The 16,480-nt window shown below is 42.4% G+C and overlaps 1 protein-coding gene across 2 annotated transcripts in view; it reads left to right on the top strand.

Annotated features, from left to right (window-relative positions):
- The window catches only part of RNF214 (ring finger protein 214), a 33,906-nt gene extending 19,732 nt beyond the window's left edge, over nt 1–14,174 (top strand). For both annotated transcript variants that reach the window (XM_040977004.1, XM_040977005.1), the window contains 9 exons: nt 9,127–9,223; nt 9,774–9,862; nt 11,071–11,161; nt 11,367–11,465; nt 11,938–12,314; nt 12,430–12,562; nt 12,780–12,884; nt 13,140–13,235; nt 14,093–14,174. In XM_040977004.1, coding sequence (XP_040832938.1) covers nt 9,127–9,223; nt 9,774–9,862; nt 11,071–11,161; nt 11,367–11,465; nt 11,938–12,314; nt 12,430–12,562; nt 12,780–12,884; nt 13,140–13,235; nt 14,093–14,158 — 1,153 coding nt within the window. In that variant the 3' untranslated portion in view covers nt 14,159–14,174. The remainder of the gene's footprint in view (nt 1–9,126; nt 9,224–9,773; nt 9,863–11,070; nt 11,162–11,366; nt 11,466–11,937; nt 12,315–12,429; nt 12,563–12,779; nt 12,885–13,139; nt 13,236–14,092) is intronic.
- The last annotated feature ends 2,306 nt before the right edge of the window (nt 14,175–16,480 follow it).

The raw sequence follows: 16,480 nt of genomic DNA on the forward strand, positions 1-16,480 counted from the left end.
ATTCTTTCTGTTAAATATGAAATTCACCTTTCAAGACACAGTAAGAATAGGTCTTTTGCATGTCTCTTTGTTATAACAAACGTAGGTTAACCCTAGCATTCCATCATCCACAGGAACTACAGGCCAGAGGATTTTGGTCATTGTGTGAATCACCTTGGACTGTCACCAAAGAGTCCCACAAACTAAATAACAGTTTGTTTTTTCTTCTGGAGGCTGCAGGTCCAACCTGGGAGGTTTGCTTTCTGCTGGGACCACTTTTCATGACATAGCATGACTACGGTCTCATGTGGCCTTCTCCATGTGCATAGACTCCTGCTGTGTCCTCTTCCTGTGGGGACATCAGCCCTATTGGATTAGGGTCCCAGGCCTCTCATTGCATCAAAACTCGTTTGTCTCCTTCAGAGTCCTTCCATAGAAAATGGAAGTTAGGGCTTCCACAAGGGTGTTTCGGGGACACGAATCCTTCCAACATTGTCAAAATTGCTGTTTGTCGCTCTTGATTTCGTACACTCAGCCAACATTTATTGAAACCCATGAGCCAGACATTATGGGTCTGGAGAATAAAGAGTCCTCAAGGAATTAGTTGTTAATTAGGAGAGGATTATAACTACAAAGTAGTGTATACTGACACTGTGGTGGCAGTCTGGAAAGGCAGTGTAACCCTGTCAGCTGAGGACACAGTGCCATTGGGTGTGATGTGTGACCTCTGGTTTGATCCTGAGCAAAAAGTAAAGGACATTTAGGAATAATTGGGGAAAATAAATATGTGCTACAAATTATAGTAATGATGTATCTGTTAAGTACTTTTGATGGAATGATGGTATTGTTTGTTTTGGTAGAAAGCTGTTTTTGTCCTTCAGTGGTCATTGCTGAGGCTGCTGATGTGCAGCCGTGGATAGAGCTGCCGTTTGCTCATGCCCTGTGTCAGAGTGCCTGGGATTGAATCTTGTCTTTTTTTTTTTTTTTTTTAAGGTTTATTTATCTTTATTGCAAAGTCAGGTATCTAGAGAAGAGGAGAGACGGAGAGGAAGATCTTCCATCCAGTGATTCAGTCCCCAAGTGAGCGCAATAACTGGAGCTGAGCTGATCCGAAGCCAGGGGCTAGGAGCTTCTTCCAGGTCTCCCATGTGGGTGCAGGGTCCCAAGGCTTTGGGTCATTTTCGACTGCTTTCCCAGGCCACAAGCAGGGAGCTAGATAGGAAGTGGAACTGCCGGGATTAGAACCGGTGCCCATATGGGATCCTGGCGTGTTCAAGGTGAGGACTTTAGCTGCTAGGATACTATGCTGGGCCCCTTCTCTGCTTTGATCCAGCCTCCTGCTAATGCACATGGGAGGCAGATGATGATGACACAAGTCCTTAGGTTCCTTCCACTCAATATAGGAGACTCTGATGGAGTTCCTGGCTTCTGCCTGGCCCATCTGTAAATGTTTGCATGCGTTTAGGGAGTGAATCAGCTAATGCAAAATCAGTCTCTCTCTCTCATTCTTCTTTTCTCTCCATCATTGTTCCTTTCACATAAATAAATCTTTTGTGTGGTAGCCTAGTGGCTAAATCCTCGTCTTGCATGCGCCAGGATCCCATATCAGCGCCAGTTTGTATCTTGGCTGTTCCACTTCCCATCCAGTTCCCTGATTGTGGCCTGAGAAAGCAGTCAAGGATGGTCCAAAGCCTGGGAACCCCATACCCCTCAGGTCGTTGCACTCACTTGGGGAGTGAATCATTGGACGGAAGATCTTCCTCTCTGTCTCTCCTCCTCTGTGTATGTGACTTTGCAATAAAAATAAAAATACATCTTTAAAAAAAATGTTTGAAAGGCAGAGTTGAGGGAGGAGGAAGAGAAGTCTTTCCATCTGCTGGTCCACTCAAATGACCAAAATAGCCAGAGCTGGGCCAGGCCGAAGCCTGGAGCTAGGAGCAGCAGAGGAAAATCCAAGTACTAGAGCCTCTGTGCTCCTGTGGGATTCCCAGGAGAAGCTCTAAGCTTCTGCCTTGGCCCCGTCCTGACTATTGTGGCCCTTTGGAGAATGAATCAGCAGATGGAAGATCTTTTTCCTCTATAACTCTGCCTGTCAAACAAATAAATACATTTTTAAAATAAATAAATGCATTTTTAAAAAAGCATCAGGAAAGTAAATGAAAACCTAACTTGAATACCCAGCTTCAGCAATTAACATTTCTGCTAAATTAGTTTTATTTGTCTTTCCTTTTGCCATCCTGCTGTCCATTCCATAATCTAATTTCTGATGCATATTAGAAGTTGTAACCATCAGTAGTAACTTACTCCTAAGCACTAATTAGATTTTAATGTTATTTATATTTTTGTGGAAATGTTTGTCTTTAGGCAAGTATGTAAATCGTAAATGTCATTCAATTGTTGTCACAAATCAGGCCTGTGTAATTCAGGCCCAATCAAGATATATAGAATGCTCTAAAACTTTACATAGTGAACATAAGTTACATATCTTCCATAACAGATAAAATTTGTTTAATGAGAATAAATGTATTTATAATTTCTTCAGTGGAGGAAGCTTATTGTTTCCATTTAATTGTAATATGTTGTTTTTGTTTATATGAAGAAAATAAGGCAAACAAGGTAAGTAATTAGGAAGGTATGGGCATCTGTAAGGTTCTTTTTCCAGGTACTGATGGGTGTTTGATATGTCCACAAAATTTGAGATCCTTTCCTCAGGGTTAATTGCATTATGGAGTATGAAACCATTTCAGTAACTTTTTCTTCCATGTTAAAACCCTCTGTTTTGTTTTGGTTCGTTTTTTTTTTTTTTTTAAGATTTTTTTTTTTTTTTATTGGAAAGGCAGATAGGAGAAGAGACAGAGAAAATCTTCCGTCTCCTGATTCACTCCTCAAGTGGCCACAGTGGCCAGAGCTCAGCCAAACTGAAGCCAGGAGCCAGGAGCCTCTCACTTTCTCCTTTCTATGTAGATTTGCCTTTCAAATAAAAATAAATCAATCTTAAAGAAAGAAAGAAAAAAGCTGTATCTGAGTTTCTCATGATGGTAGTAGGGAATCATTAACTGAGCCGGGGGCAGGGTAGGGGAAACCCAGCATGGTGGCTCAATAGGGTAACCCTCTGTCTTGCAGTGCTGGCATCTATATGGATGCCAGTTCTAGTCCTGACTTCCCTACTTCCTATCCAGCTCCCTGCTTATGACCTGGAAAAGCAGTAGAGGATGGCCCAAGTCCTTGGGATCCTACAACCCACATAGGAGAACTGGAAAAAGTTCCTGACTCTGTCTTCAGATCTGCTCAGTTCAGGGTGTTGCAAACATTTGGGGAGTGAACCAGTGGATGGAAGATCTTTCTCTCTTTCACCTTCTCTCTCTAAACCTATCTTTCAATAAAATAAATAAATTTTAGCAAAAAGAAAGAAACAATAAGAGAGAGAAGGGGAGGCCTTCATCCAAGGGTTCATTCCCCAAATAGCTGCAGTGGCCCAGGATGGTTCAGTCTTGAAGCCTGGAGCCAGCAGCACTTGGGCAGTCCCTCGCAGCTGGCCTGGGTGTGTTCCTGGGAAGCTGGGTAGGAGGTAGAATAGCCAGGATGGAGACCAATACCCACATGGAATATTGAAGGTTACAGCTGTGCCAGGTAATTGATACCAGCTCCAATAAATACGTTTGGGGGGGCGGGAAAAAGAAGAAGTCCCTCTTTGTCTCTCCTTCTCTCCTTTCGAATAACAATAGGATAAATCTGGTGGCCTTCAAGGTGGCTTATTGGGATAATCCTCTGTCTTGCAGTGCTGACATCCCTTAGAGGCACTGGTTTGTGTCCCAGCTGCTCCATTTCCAATCAGGCTCCCTGCTTGTGGCTTAGGAAAGCAGTTTAGGATACTCCTGGCTTTGGATTAACTTTGCTGTGGTCATTGCGGCTGTTTGGGGAGTGAACCAGTGTATGTAAGATCTTTGTCTCTCTCCTCTTTGTAAATCTCCACTATCAAGTAAAAATAAATCTTAGTAAGATCAAGTAGCTATTGCCTGAACCAATACTGACAATGGGTGTGGACATGCGAAGCAGCAGCCCAATTGGCTGGCCAGGGTGGCTGATCTATAGATAAAATTTTAACTGTCTTCAGATTTACAACAAAACTTTCAAACCAGTGAGTTATTTTATCATTTAAAACTGACATGACCATGATTCCTCTTACTGACTTTTCATCAAGTGGTCATGAAGTGTCAGGCACGAGACGTTGTACTTTTCCATGTAATGAAGTATTGTAATTTGCCTCGGCAAGATCCTTCAGTGCCTTTTTCATGGCTGACTTACAAAGCAGTAAAAGCCCCAACTTTAAAAGAATTCACTTGGGGCCTGGCTTGGTAGCCTAATGGCCAAATCCTTGCCTGCGTTATCCAGGATCACATATGAACATTGGTTTGTGTCCTGTCTGCTCCACCTCCCATCCAGCTCCCTGCTTGTAGCCTGAGAATTCAGTAGAGGACTGCCCACACCCTTGGCACCCTGCACCTGTGTGGGAGACCAGGGGGAAGCTCCTGGCTTCAGATCAGCTCAGCTCTGGCTATTGTGGCCACATGGGGAGTGAAACAGCAGATGGAAGATCTTTCTCTGTGTATCTCCTTTTCTCTGTTTTTCTGCCTTTCCAGTAAAAGAAAAAAATAAAAAAATAAAATCTTTAAAATTCACTTGGGCCAGGGTGGTAGCATAACTGACTGACCAGTCCTTACCCTGAGGCACCAGCATTCTGTATGGGTATTAGTTTGGGTCCCGGCTGCTCCATTTCCAATCCAACTCCCTGCTTATGTGCCTCAGGAAACAGCAGAGAATGACCGAAGTGTTCGCATCCCTGCCACGCATGGAGTTCTAGGCTCCTGGCCTTGACTATGTCTAATTGTGATTTTTGTGGTCATTTGGAGAATGAACCTGCAGATACAAGACCTTTTCTTGGGCCCGGCGCGGTGGCGCAAGTGGTTAAAGGTCCTCGCCTTGCACGCCCGGGATCCCATATGGGCGCCAGTTCTAATCCCGGCAGCCCCGCTTCCCTTCCAGCTCCCTGCCTGTGGCCTGGGAAAGCAGTCCAGGACGGCCCAAAAAGCTTTGGGAACCAGCACCCACGTGGGAGACCCGGAAGAGGCTCCTGGCTTCGGATCGGCATAGTATCGGCCCGTTGCGCTCACTTGGGGAGTGAATCATCGGACGGAAGATCTTCCTCTCTGTCTCTCCTCTCTGTATATCCGCCTTTCCAATGAAAAAATAATAAAAATAAATCTTTAAAAAAAAATAAAGCTTAAAAATTACAATATTTTGGGTGCGGCGTAATAACATAGCAGTTAAAGTTCTCGCATTGAACACCCCGGGATCCCATATGGGCGCTGGTTCTAATCCAGGTAGCTCCAGTTCCCATTCAGCTCCCTGCCTGTGGCCTGGGAATGCAGTCGAGGACAGCCCAAGACTTTGGGACTCTGAACCCAAGTGGGAGACCCAGAGGAGGCTCCTGTCTTCGGATTGGCTCAGCTCCAGCCATTGAGCTCACTTGGGGGATGGACCATTGGACAGAAGATCTTCCTCTATGTCTTTGCTTTTCTCTATATATTTGACTTTTCAATAAAAACAAATAAAGCTTAAAAATTACAATATTTTATTTCTTTTCCTTTTTCCCCCCTTTGGCCATTTTCAGCAGCTTTCCAAGACCATTAGCAATAGCCTGGATTAGTAGTGGGGCAGTTAAGCTCAAGTTGGCACTCATGTAGATGCCTGTGTTGCAGGAGGACATTGAACTTGATATGCCAAAACACTAGTGCCAATTATTTTTGCTTTAAGAAGAGTTAATTTGTTTCCTTTCTCCCATAAGTGAGATAAACCTTGGCTATTTTGCACTTTCTTAGTTTCTTTAGACCTATACATTGTATATTTCCCACTTCCACTCCCTTCTTCTCTAAAAAGATTTATTTATTTGAAAAGTAGAGTGACAAGCAAGAAAAGAGATTATCTTGCCATCTGCTGATTCAGTCCCCAGATGGCTGTGGGAGTGAAGGGGGCAGGGGCCAGCTAAAATTGGGACCCAGGGGCTCCATCTGGATTTCCTACATGGGTGGCAGAGAGCTTGAACACTTGGAGCATCTTTCATTGTGTTTCCAGGCACAGTATCAGGGAGTTAGGAGGAAAGCAGAGCAGCCAAGTTTTGAACTTGTAATTCCATATGGGATGCTGGTATCACAGGTGGTGGCCTAACCCGTTGTATTACACTACTGCGCTCTTCCTTGCTTTGAGCCGGTGATTCATTTTGAAATACCAGAATAACATTACACTTTTTTTTTTTAATTTCAGAAGAAAATATTAAATTCTAAAATAGTATATTTTGAATATGATTTTTAAATTAAAAAAAAATTTTAATACTGTTTTTTCTTCCCAGGCCTTCAAATATGCTGGATCATAGTACTGTGTTTTGGAAACTGCTGCTTCATGCATATGCCTTCTAGTACTCTCTGTGCTAGTGATTCTCTCACCTGGATCCTCATCCCTGAATATACTGTAGCGCTCTGTACTTGTACTCCTACTGCCTGCTGAACTGCTTAGCTAGGTCCTTGCTCACTGTTTGGCCTACGTACATGCTGTTTGTTCTATGCAGATTTCCAGTGTGCCATTTATTTGCCTTGGCCAATCATTAAGTTATGAGCTTGATGTGGCAGGAAGTAGGGGGTCTTTAGAATCCAGGCTTTAGAATGCTTGTCACACTTAAGCTGCTTGTGGAGATGTTGAATTAAATTGAATGTAGGAAGAATTTATAGCAAAATAGAAGTTTTCTGTTACTGCCTGATTTTATCCATTCTGCACTGGTTAGTATTATCTCCAGTTTGAACAAAAAGCATTTCAAAACCTACTCCTGGGTTTGGGGGATATACCCTCTGGATGCTGTAGCTCACTCCTGTGTATTGAATGAGTTAATATGCAGTGATAGGCTGCAGCAGCCACAAGTCCCTTGTTAGGAACTACAGTAAGCTAGAATTGTACAGTCCGGTAGGATTTATTTGGTTGAACCATCAGTACCTGAAATATGTTATGCAAATCAACAGAAGCGTGGGACTTGAAAGAAATTAAAACAAGAATCTCAAAAATAAAATATACCCAATGGATTTTTTTTTAAAGCAACTACTAAAGGAAGTGGATTTTTAAATCTTGAGCTGCAGCTGGTACACATGAGTGATGTGAAATCTGATGGACATGTGTTAACAAGCTGGTTATTGTAGGGTCTGCATCTGAGTGTTTTTACAGCTGTATTGAGAACTTCTTAGCCATTTTTGTTTTGGATGTTACTGGGTCCTTTGGTTTTGTTAGATCCTAATAAGGAAACACAGCTATATCCCCAATGGCAAAAGTGTGTGTGTGTGTGATGTCCCTGTTGACAGAATAGGAATTTTTCTATTACAAGTGTGAATTTGTAGTTGACAACTGTATTTAGTGAAAGTTAAGGCCATTCAGTAAACACCGACCACCTTCAAGCATAACTTCAGTCACAAAAGAAAACTGTCACGTTGTTCCCTACAGTTGTCCCATTGTTAAAGAGTGAATAGATGGCTCATTGACTCACCAGTGTGTTCCACATATTATGGTATGAAGATCCTCACATTTTGAAGCCTGAAGATTATGTGTTGATACTGCAGGAAAACAAAGCTACCTTTAAACCTTTTTCTAGAGAACTATTAGAGAATTCTTCCTCTGACAGGAAGTTGCTTTGGGCAGGAGAATCCATGGAGATTGGCAGAAAATGTCCATGTACTTTTTTCTGTTCGCTGAATAGACCTTGTCAGTAATGGGCAGACTTTAGACAGTGAATGAATGAATGTGTGTGTAACATAGGACATAGCCCTGTATCTGTGAACTGGAGCACAGAGATGTTTAAAAGATTGGCCTAAAGCAAGAATATAAGAAGGAACCTCAGAAACTTCTTTTAAAGTAAATTACTCCTTTAAAAAAGCAGAAGGGGAATTAAATTTTCTCACTGAAGAGAAGTGGAAATATTTCTGTTAAGATGTACGTCCTTTGAAGCTATTCTTCCTATTTTTATTTTATTAAATCCATCGGAAAGAACATTTGTATACCTTTCTGTCCACTTATCTGTATAATCCATGCTTTTAGCTATAAAACTTTATAGTTAAGATTAATATAAGGACTTTGTGGGGTTTTTAAAAATACTTACTTATTATTTATGTATTTATTTGAAAGGTACACTTAGAGAAGGAGATGGAGAGAAAGGTGTCTTCTATTCACTGGTTCATTCCCTAAATGCCACACTGGCAGAGCCGGTCTTATCTGAGTCAGGCATCAGGAGCTTCTGGGTCTCCCACATGGGTGCAGGGGCCCAAGCACTTGGGTGGTCATCTGCTTTTCCAGACACGTTATCAGGAAGTTGTATTGGAAATGGAGCAGCCAGGATTTGAACCAGGGTCCATATGGGATGCTGGCACTGCAGGCAGTAGCTTCTTTTGCTGGCTTTGTGCCTAAATGGCCTCTACAGGCTTGAGTCAGCTGATCACTGTCCAAGGCACAGAAATTCTCGTATTATATGAAATTCCTTGATGTCAGGCGTCCTGGAACAAGGTCTCTCCAGTCTTGAGTGTGAATACTATATGCTTCAGGAATGGGGATGGGAGTGTGTAAGAAATGAGGAAATCAGTGAAAAAGGAGCATGAGGAAAAGCATTTGTTTCCTTTTGAAGAATGTTCACTGTAGTTAAGAAAACTTGAGACTTGTAGGTTAGGATCTGTTAGGAAGTGAATTGCTTGGTGTTGTGTTAGAGACCAATATTCAGTAGACTATGATTCTGCTCTCTTCATTGCCCATAGCAGGGGCAAAGTGGGAAACAAGAGGACTGCCATCACAGTCTGAGCCTCCTTAAACACAGATGAGTATTGTGCCTTCAGCGTGGGTTTTTGTTCTAAGATATACTCTTTGTCCTTAGCAAGTAGAGATGTGAAGATTTGTGGTTTCAAATACAGGGCATTTATGCAGTTGTAGACCATTTTATCTGTAGTTAATACTTAAAGACTTCCTGTAGCTAACCTGAAGATCAGTTGTGGGTGGTACTTATGCCTTGGTATCCTTCACAAGCTCATCTTTCCTCCCTTAGTCCTAAGTCTTGGTTTCTTGTTACAGAGAGGTGTGGGAAATGGAACTGGATAGACTCAAGAATCAAGACGGTGAAATAAATCGGAATATTATGGAAGAGACAGAACGGGCCTGGAAGGCAGAGGTAAGAACCAATGTCTTTTTTCTTTTTCTCTTTCTCTTTCTCTTTCTCTTTCTCTTTCTCTTTCTCTTTCTTTCTTTGTTGTTGTTTTTTTTTTTTTTAACAATCTTACTTAGTTGATTAGGATATAAAGGGTCATGGGCTATAGGAAAGTGGGTAATACCATTGCTTCCACACTAATATCATTTTTTCTCCTGTTTCTGGGGTCAGGGGAGAAACAAAGGGAGAAGCCCCACTCAGCCTCCCACCCATCCCAGGTCCCTGAAGTGGGCCATGCTCCAAGGGTCCTGCTCAAGCAGTTTTGATAGTTCAACAGTTCTGAATTGCTGCCAGTCTCGCAGTTCCAATTGTGATGAAATCTATTCAGAATCCACTGGCTGACAAGAGCCACTGTCCTGAAAGCTTTGCTCTTGGGTTTTCATTGGGTTTATTATGTTTTGGGTATAATTAAAAAATAAGGAAAAGCCAGGGAGTGTTTGTTTTTAACTTTTACAGATGATTTTGTATATGTGAAATTACTTAATAAAGTTGTGTGTATGTGTGGTTTCCTCAGATTTTGTCACTAGAGAGCCGAAAGGAGTTGCTGGTATTGAAGCTAGAAGAAGCAGAAAAGGAGGCAGAACTGCATCTTACTTACCTCAAGTAAGTACCCTTCCCTCGTGTTTTTTTTTAAGATTCATTATTTTTATTTACTTAAAAGATAGAGTAACAGAGAGAGAGATAGAATGATCTTCCATCTAGTTCACTCCCCAAATGACCATAACAGCTTGGTTTGGGTCAGGCCAAAAGTGGGAGTCAGAAATGTCATCTTAGTCTCCCTCTTGGGTGGCAGGAGCCCAAGCACTTGGGTCATCTTCCATTGCCTTCCTCATGAATCAGCAGGAAGCTGCACCAAAAGCTGTTATCAAACTGGCATTCCGATGGGGGATGCAAGCAGCAGCTTAACCTACTGGCCCACATAGCCTGCCGTGTACTGCATTATTTTTAATATTTTTCTTTCAGACTTGCTCCTGTTCCAGACTTTGTTACTCAACCAGAAATTTATTAGGATTTGGTTTCATTCATTTCCAAGCCTCTTTTCTCAGCCCATCGGCAGGTCCTGCCCTCTAAGATGGTGTTCAAATTCTGACTGCTTCTGACCAGCTCCCACTTTGAACACTTCTTCCACACTCAAGGCTACTAGTATCTCATCTGGATTACTGCGTTAGCTTCCTAATGGCTCCCCCTGCTTCCATTCTAAGCATCTTGCTGAATGACGGCAGCATTGAGCCATCCTGTCACTTTTCCATTCTAAGATCTTAGTGGTCATGAAGTTTACTTGTTTATCTCTTTAGGTTTTTGAACCCTTAGGCCAGCCAATCTGATACTCATTCTCTCTTCAGGAACTTTAAGGCTCTCTCTGTGCAGTAGTATTTGCCCCGTGATTTCTCTGCCAATTTCAGAAATTTCCTCATTCTCTAATTCTTCCTTTCTGCAGTTTAATAGTTTTGCACATTTATGGTATTATTTCCATATAGATAGGCAACATGTTAAGCTGTTAAAGCATATTTATGGTCATGGAGGTTTGTTTCTTGGGTAATCACTTCTCTTCTTTCTAAGATGGAGTTTGGAAGACTCATTGCGGCATTTCCAGGCAGACCAGAACCCTCTCTCTGTGGTTGGTCCTCATTCTAGAATAATTGCTTTAAGAGATGGTACGGTTAAAGGGAGGCAGATGGCTTGGATTGTTGGGCTGCTTCTGTATCCTCTCCTGCCTCTTTTTCAGACTCATTAGCTAACTACAGCTTGCTATCAGAGAAATCAAAATTGGCTTTCTTTAATTTGTAAACCTGCTGTTGATTTCTTGAAAGGTCAACCCCCCCAACACTGGAGACAGTCCGTTCCAAACAGGAGTGGGAGACGAGACTGAATGGAGTTCGGATAATGAAAAAAAATGTTCGGGTAAGTGTAGTAATGCGTGACCATTTGGTCAGCATTAGTTTCTGCTTAAACCTCCTGGTGATAGAGAGATAGTAGCCTTTTACATTGCCTTTGAACTGGTCCTACCTGCTTTTCTTTTCCTTAATAATGGGTTGTATTCTCTCTAAATTGGCTCACTAGCCCAGCAGTAGAGAATAATCCTTTCTTTTCTTCCCATTTCCCTCAGGACCAGTTTAATAGCCACATCCAGCTAGTGAGGAATGGGGCCAAACTGAGCAGCCTTCCTCAAATCCCTACTCCCACTTTGCCTCCACCCCCATCAGAGGTAAGAGAGCTGGCTTTAGGAACTCCACTGTTCTTTGGTTGTAGTGGAGACAGATCTTCTGCTTGTTCTTTTTATGAAGGTGATAGAACAATACAAAAATTACTCATTGATTTCTGCTTCAGTTTCCTGAACTTACTTCTTTGAAAGCCGGGGAGATAGTTATATAGGCAGAAATCTCCCATTTGCTTGTTCATTACCCAAATGCCTGCAAGAGCCTGGGTTTAGGTCAGGCTGAAACCAAAAGCTGGAACTCAATCTGGGTTTATGTGGGTGGCTGGCCAGTGGAGCTATTGCTTGCTGCCTTCCAGGGTGCACAGAAGCAGGAAGCTGGAATTGGGAGCAGAGCTAGAACTCAAACTCAAGCACTCCAGGATGGAGTTTGCACATCCCAGATGGCGTCTTTAGCTCTGTGCCACACCCGCCCCTCCTAAATTTTCATTTTCTCTTGTCCTCTACCTGTTCCTCTCTGCAGACAGACTTCATGCTTCAGGTGTTTCAGCCCAACCCCTCTCTGGCTCCTCGGATGCCCTTCTCCATTGGGCAGGTCACAATGCCCATGGTTATGCCCAGTGCAGATCCCCGTTCCTTATCTTTCCCAATCCTGAACCCTGCCCTTTCCCAACCCAACCAACCTTCCCCACCCCTTCCTGGCTCCCATGGGAGAAATAGCCCTGGCTTGGGTTCCCTTGTCAGCCCCCACAGTCCACACATGCCCCCTGCTGCCTCCATCCCGCCTCCCCCAGGCTTGGGCGGTGTTAAGACTTCCACTGAATCTCCCCGGCCCCAACCAGTAGACAAACTGGAGAAGATCCTGGAAAAGCTGCTGACTCGGTTTCCACAATGCAATAAGTAAGTATCTTTAAAGATGAATTAAAGTATCATTGTCAGAGAAATGTGTCTGGATTAGAGTAGAGGAGGTTTCACGGGTACAACATAGGATCTCCCTCACTATGTTTTTCCTTAGGGCCCAGATGACCAATATTCTGCAGCAAATCAAGACAGCACGTACCACCATGGCAGGCCTGACCATGGAGGAGCTGATCCAGTTGGTAGCTGCACGGCTGGCTGAACATGAGCGAGTGGCAGCAAGTACTCAGGTAAGATAAGTTGCCTGGGGAAGAACTTAGGCCTGTTGAGAAGATGAGGGACAGGCATGTTTCAGAAAAACTTGGAGTGGGAAGAAGCATTGCAGCAGGGTTACCTATTATCTAGTTGCTTTCTTCCTTTGTTGGACTGGGAAGTAAATTATTTCATTTTGTTATATGCTCTGTTACCCAGACTCTTCCTTTACTCTGACAATGTTTCTACCCACAGTCACTTGGTCGGATTCGAGCCTTGTACCCTGCTCCACTGGCCCAAATCAGTACCCCAATGTTCTTGCCTTCTGCCCAAGTTTCATATCCGGGAAGGTCTTCACATGTAAGACTCTTTTTCTTGGAACACTGAAGTTTGTAGAAGCTGGGGTAAGGGGACGGGATTATAGGTGCAGTGCAGGAAGAAAACGTTATGTTGTCAGCTTGCTTATTTTCAATTCTATGACAACATGTAGGTACTTTAGCAAAAAATTTTTTCTGCCCTTGGGGCCTGTTCTGACAAGAGTCCATGGAATTAAGGGTGTGAAAATCAGGAAGGCCTGGCAGTTCCTTACTTTGTGATCCTGCCTCTGTTCTGCAGGCACCAGCCACCTGTAAGCTGTGTTTGATGTGCCAGAAATTTGTCCAGCCCAATGAGCTGCACCCAATGGCATGCACCCATGTGCTACACAAAGAGGTAGGTGCTACATACATCCTCATTTTCTTCTCCTTTCCAACAGCAGAGATGCTTTTCTTGAATGTTTTACTGTGCTCACAGTCACCATTAATGTCTGCTCATAATATTTTCTGTAAATTGTGGCTTAAACAACACCGGAATTTAGAATAGTACAGCTGAAATTTCCCAGCTCATTTTTACTCCAGTGCCTTCTGGGCATTAGATAAGCAATTACACTAGAGCAATGATAGTTTTTTAGAAAATGGCAATAAAAGGTATGTTGCAACATACCTAATGGTTTTTTTTTTCAAAGATAGTATTGCCCATAGACTTTGTTTAGATGAAAGGAATGGACTTGAGATCCTGAATATGAGATGAGTAACTCCATTAACAGAATACCCGGGGAGGTCTGCCTCTTCAGGATGATCTTTACAGATAAGTCATTCCTTGTCTTACTGTGTTGCCAGGGAGTTATATCAGCAGAATGGAAAACATTTTAATTGTTTTGCTTTGTTCATTATTTTTCTACAAGAGGTAGACTCAGATTTTTCCTAAATTCATGGTTTGAAGAAGTCCTGAATACTTGAGGATGACAGGCATTGGCAGATAGAACACCTCTTAGGCCAACTGGATGATAAAGTGGAAAAAAAAGTCACATCTAGTACTCAAAAGAGAGCAGCTTCATGACTATTCTCAGCTGATTGCAACAATGTGCTTTGTAAAACATGCCTTGCTTTTGGGAGAGCAGCCGTTGAAATATCCCTCCTAGCCTCCCACAGTAAGAACTTTTCTGACTAGACCTTGTTGAGCCTTAGTGGCTCTCTCCTTTCTTCCATTTCCCCCTGATAAACCTGAGGTGTATGTTTCTTTCTTTCCAGTGTATCAAATTCTGGGCCCAGACCAACACAAATGACACTTGTCCCTTTTGTCCAACTCTGAAATGATGGACCTGACTGGGGAGAAAGAAGAGGAGAAATTGATGTGAACAGGAAGCACGGGTTCAAGATTTCTAAAACTCTATATTTATACAGCGACATACTCATGCCATGTACATTTTTATTATATAGGTAATGTGTGTATAGAAAGTCTGTATTCAAATGGTCGTAAATGAAAGTGTGTATATTATGCTGATACAGTCTCCCCTCATCTTGCAGTTCTTTGGGGGATGCAGATTGTAGGGGAGAGATTTAGTTTGGCCTTGAAATTATGATATCCCTACCCAGGGCTGCTTTTACAATATAAAAACCATCTAGGAAGCTGCTTTTGCGCTAAGGCCATCCTGCTTTGGTTTGTGTCAGCCTCCAGTCCATTTTCTTGCAGCTTCTGTCTGCAGATTTGAAGCCTGGTGCTCACCTGCTGTCCAGCCAGATGCCTTGCTTACCAAAGGCCCGCAGAAGCTGCAGTGTTGTTCCAGCCACTCCATTCCCAATAGTTACGAGACTCAGTGAGGGAAGAAAACTATAACCCTAATAGTTTGACTTTTCATTGAATATTTACTGTGTTAATTCTCATTATTTATATGTAGACATTAGGTTTACAGAATAACCTATCAGCAAAATTAACAGTCCAAGAATAAGAACATAACTGGGTCCCATTTCCCTCAGACCCCAAGCAATAAGTTTGTATCCACCCTACCTCCTTGACAGAAATTAAGACAACCCACATGTTTTTCCTGGCCCAAGCCATTTTTTACTGGCAGTGGTTGGGCATCTAATCAACCTCTGATTGACAAGCTTTATGAAGTCTTCATCCATTCCCATTTACCTGTGGTTTCTCAACCTCCTTTCCAACAAAGGTTAAGGCAATTGGTTTACAACCAAGTCATTTGTTGACCTTGGATAGGTTGTGGACAGGCACTGGGGTGAGGAGACGTCTGTGCAAAATTACTTATGGGTTTAATTTTTCAAGCAGGAAAGCTATGGGGGACATGTTTGCTGTCCTAGAGGAAATGGAAATCAAAGTGATAGGAAGAAAGGAGGTTGGATTTCGAGTGTCTGTGTCATTTGTTCTGTGGATAAGTACCTGGACTAGATCATTTTTCCACCCCTGCTTATTGAGCACTCTGTTGAGGTTTTCTCTCAGAAAGCTTGAATCTCCTCTCCTCCTATCCTTTCACCTTTACTCCTATAGGAAATTGCTTCAGCTCCCTTCTCTTTTTGAATTAAGCAAGTAGAAACCAAGCGTTAATAAAAATAACAATAAATAATTGTGTTTAGGGGAGGGACATCATTAGCAGCAACTGAATTTTTCCCATTTGGGGACCTGGAAGTGCTTATTGGTACCAGTAATACTTACCAAGATAGCGATAACTTTACCTTTCAGGTCTAACTAAATTTTCTCTCTGTTATTGTTTTCCTTCTCTATCTTCCGTCTTTGCCTTTCAGTTGCTAGATGAACTCTTTCTTCTCTTACTTGCTCATGTTCCGCATCTCATCAGGTGATAACAATGGCCCGAGTACTCCATTCTTTAGCCATCAGGTGACCTACTTTCTTTGGTTAATGAAATATTACCATCTCTAGTTTGGTAGCTGTCATGAACAGTGGTAGCAAAATACAAGACCAGTTCCTTGGTTCTTTACATTTGTGGGGACTCATTTTTCACTGTTATAGTAAGGTTTCTCTCATCTCAACTTTGTAGTAGCTATGGATCACCTCCAGTATTTTTCAGTGCTTTAGAAAGTGGAAATAAAGAATATTGCTTATTTTCCAAAAAACCTTGAAGTTGAAGGAGTAGAAAGAAAAAATGAGGGGTGAGTAAGGGCTTAACTGCTTCTCAGTTAAAAGCCCCTGAAAGCCCAGCTCTAGCAGGAAGCGAAGTGCTTTGGAGAGTTGTGTGTGGGAGCTTGGGCCTCCTTGTTGTTCTTTGTCTTGTTCAGGATCAGTCAAAAAGCAGTGTTTATGTTTTAGCCACCCTCATTCACCCCTCTTGCTTTGTCCACTAGCCTGCAATGATAAAAGCCGTTAGGATCCAAGGGAAAGGCCCCAGATTCAGTATGTGGAGATGGGACAGGAAAATTAGAAAATATAAATATATAATGTGTTTTTTACAAGCAAGAAGCTATTAGGATTTTGCTCTTGGTACACTTAGAATCCATAGTTTCATGGCAATAGAGTATTAAGTATAAGAAGAAAAATAAGTGCAGATTTTCTCTTAGAAAATAGGACAGTGGGACTTAACTAATGAAAGGGCTGAGTTTTATCATGAAAAGAGCTGGGGAAAAAGCCAGTTCTCCCCAGTAAGATATAAATCAGAATGTCATAATTTC

Source organism: Ochotona curzoniae, unplaced genomic scaffold (assembly GCF_017591425.1).
Source record: "Ochotona curzoniae isolate NIBS_2020 unplaced genomic scaffold, NIBS_Ocur_1.0 contig_2723, whole genome shotgun sequence".
Classification (NCBI taxonomy): Eukaryota; Metazoa; Chordata; class Mammalia; order Lagomorpha; family Ochotonidae; genus Ochotona; species Ochotona curzoniae.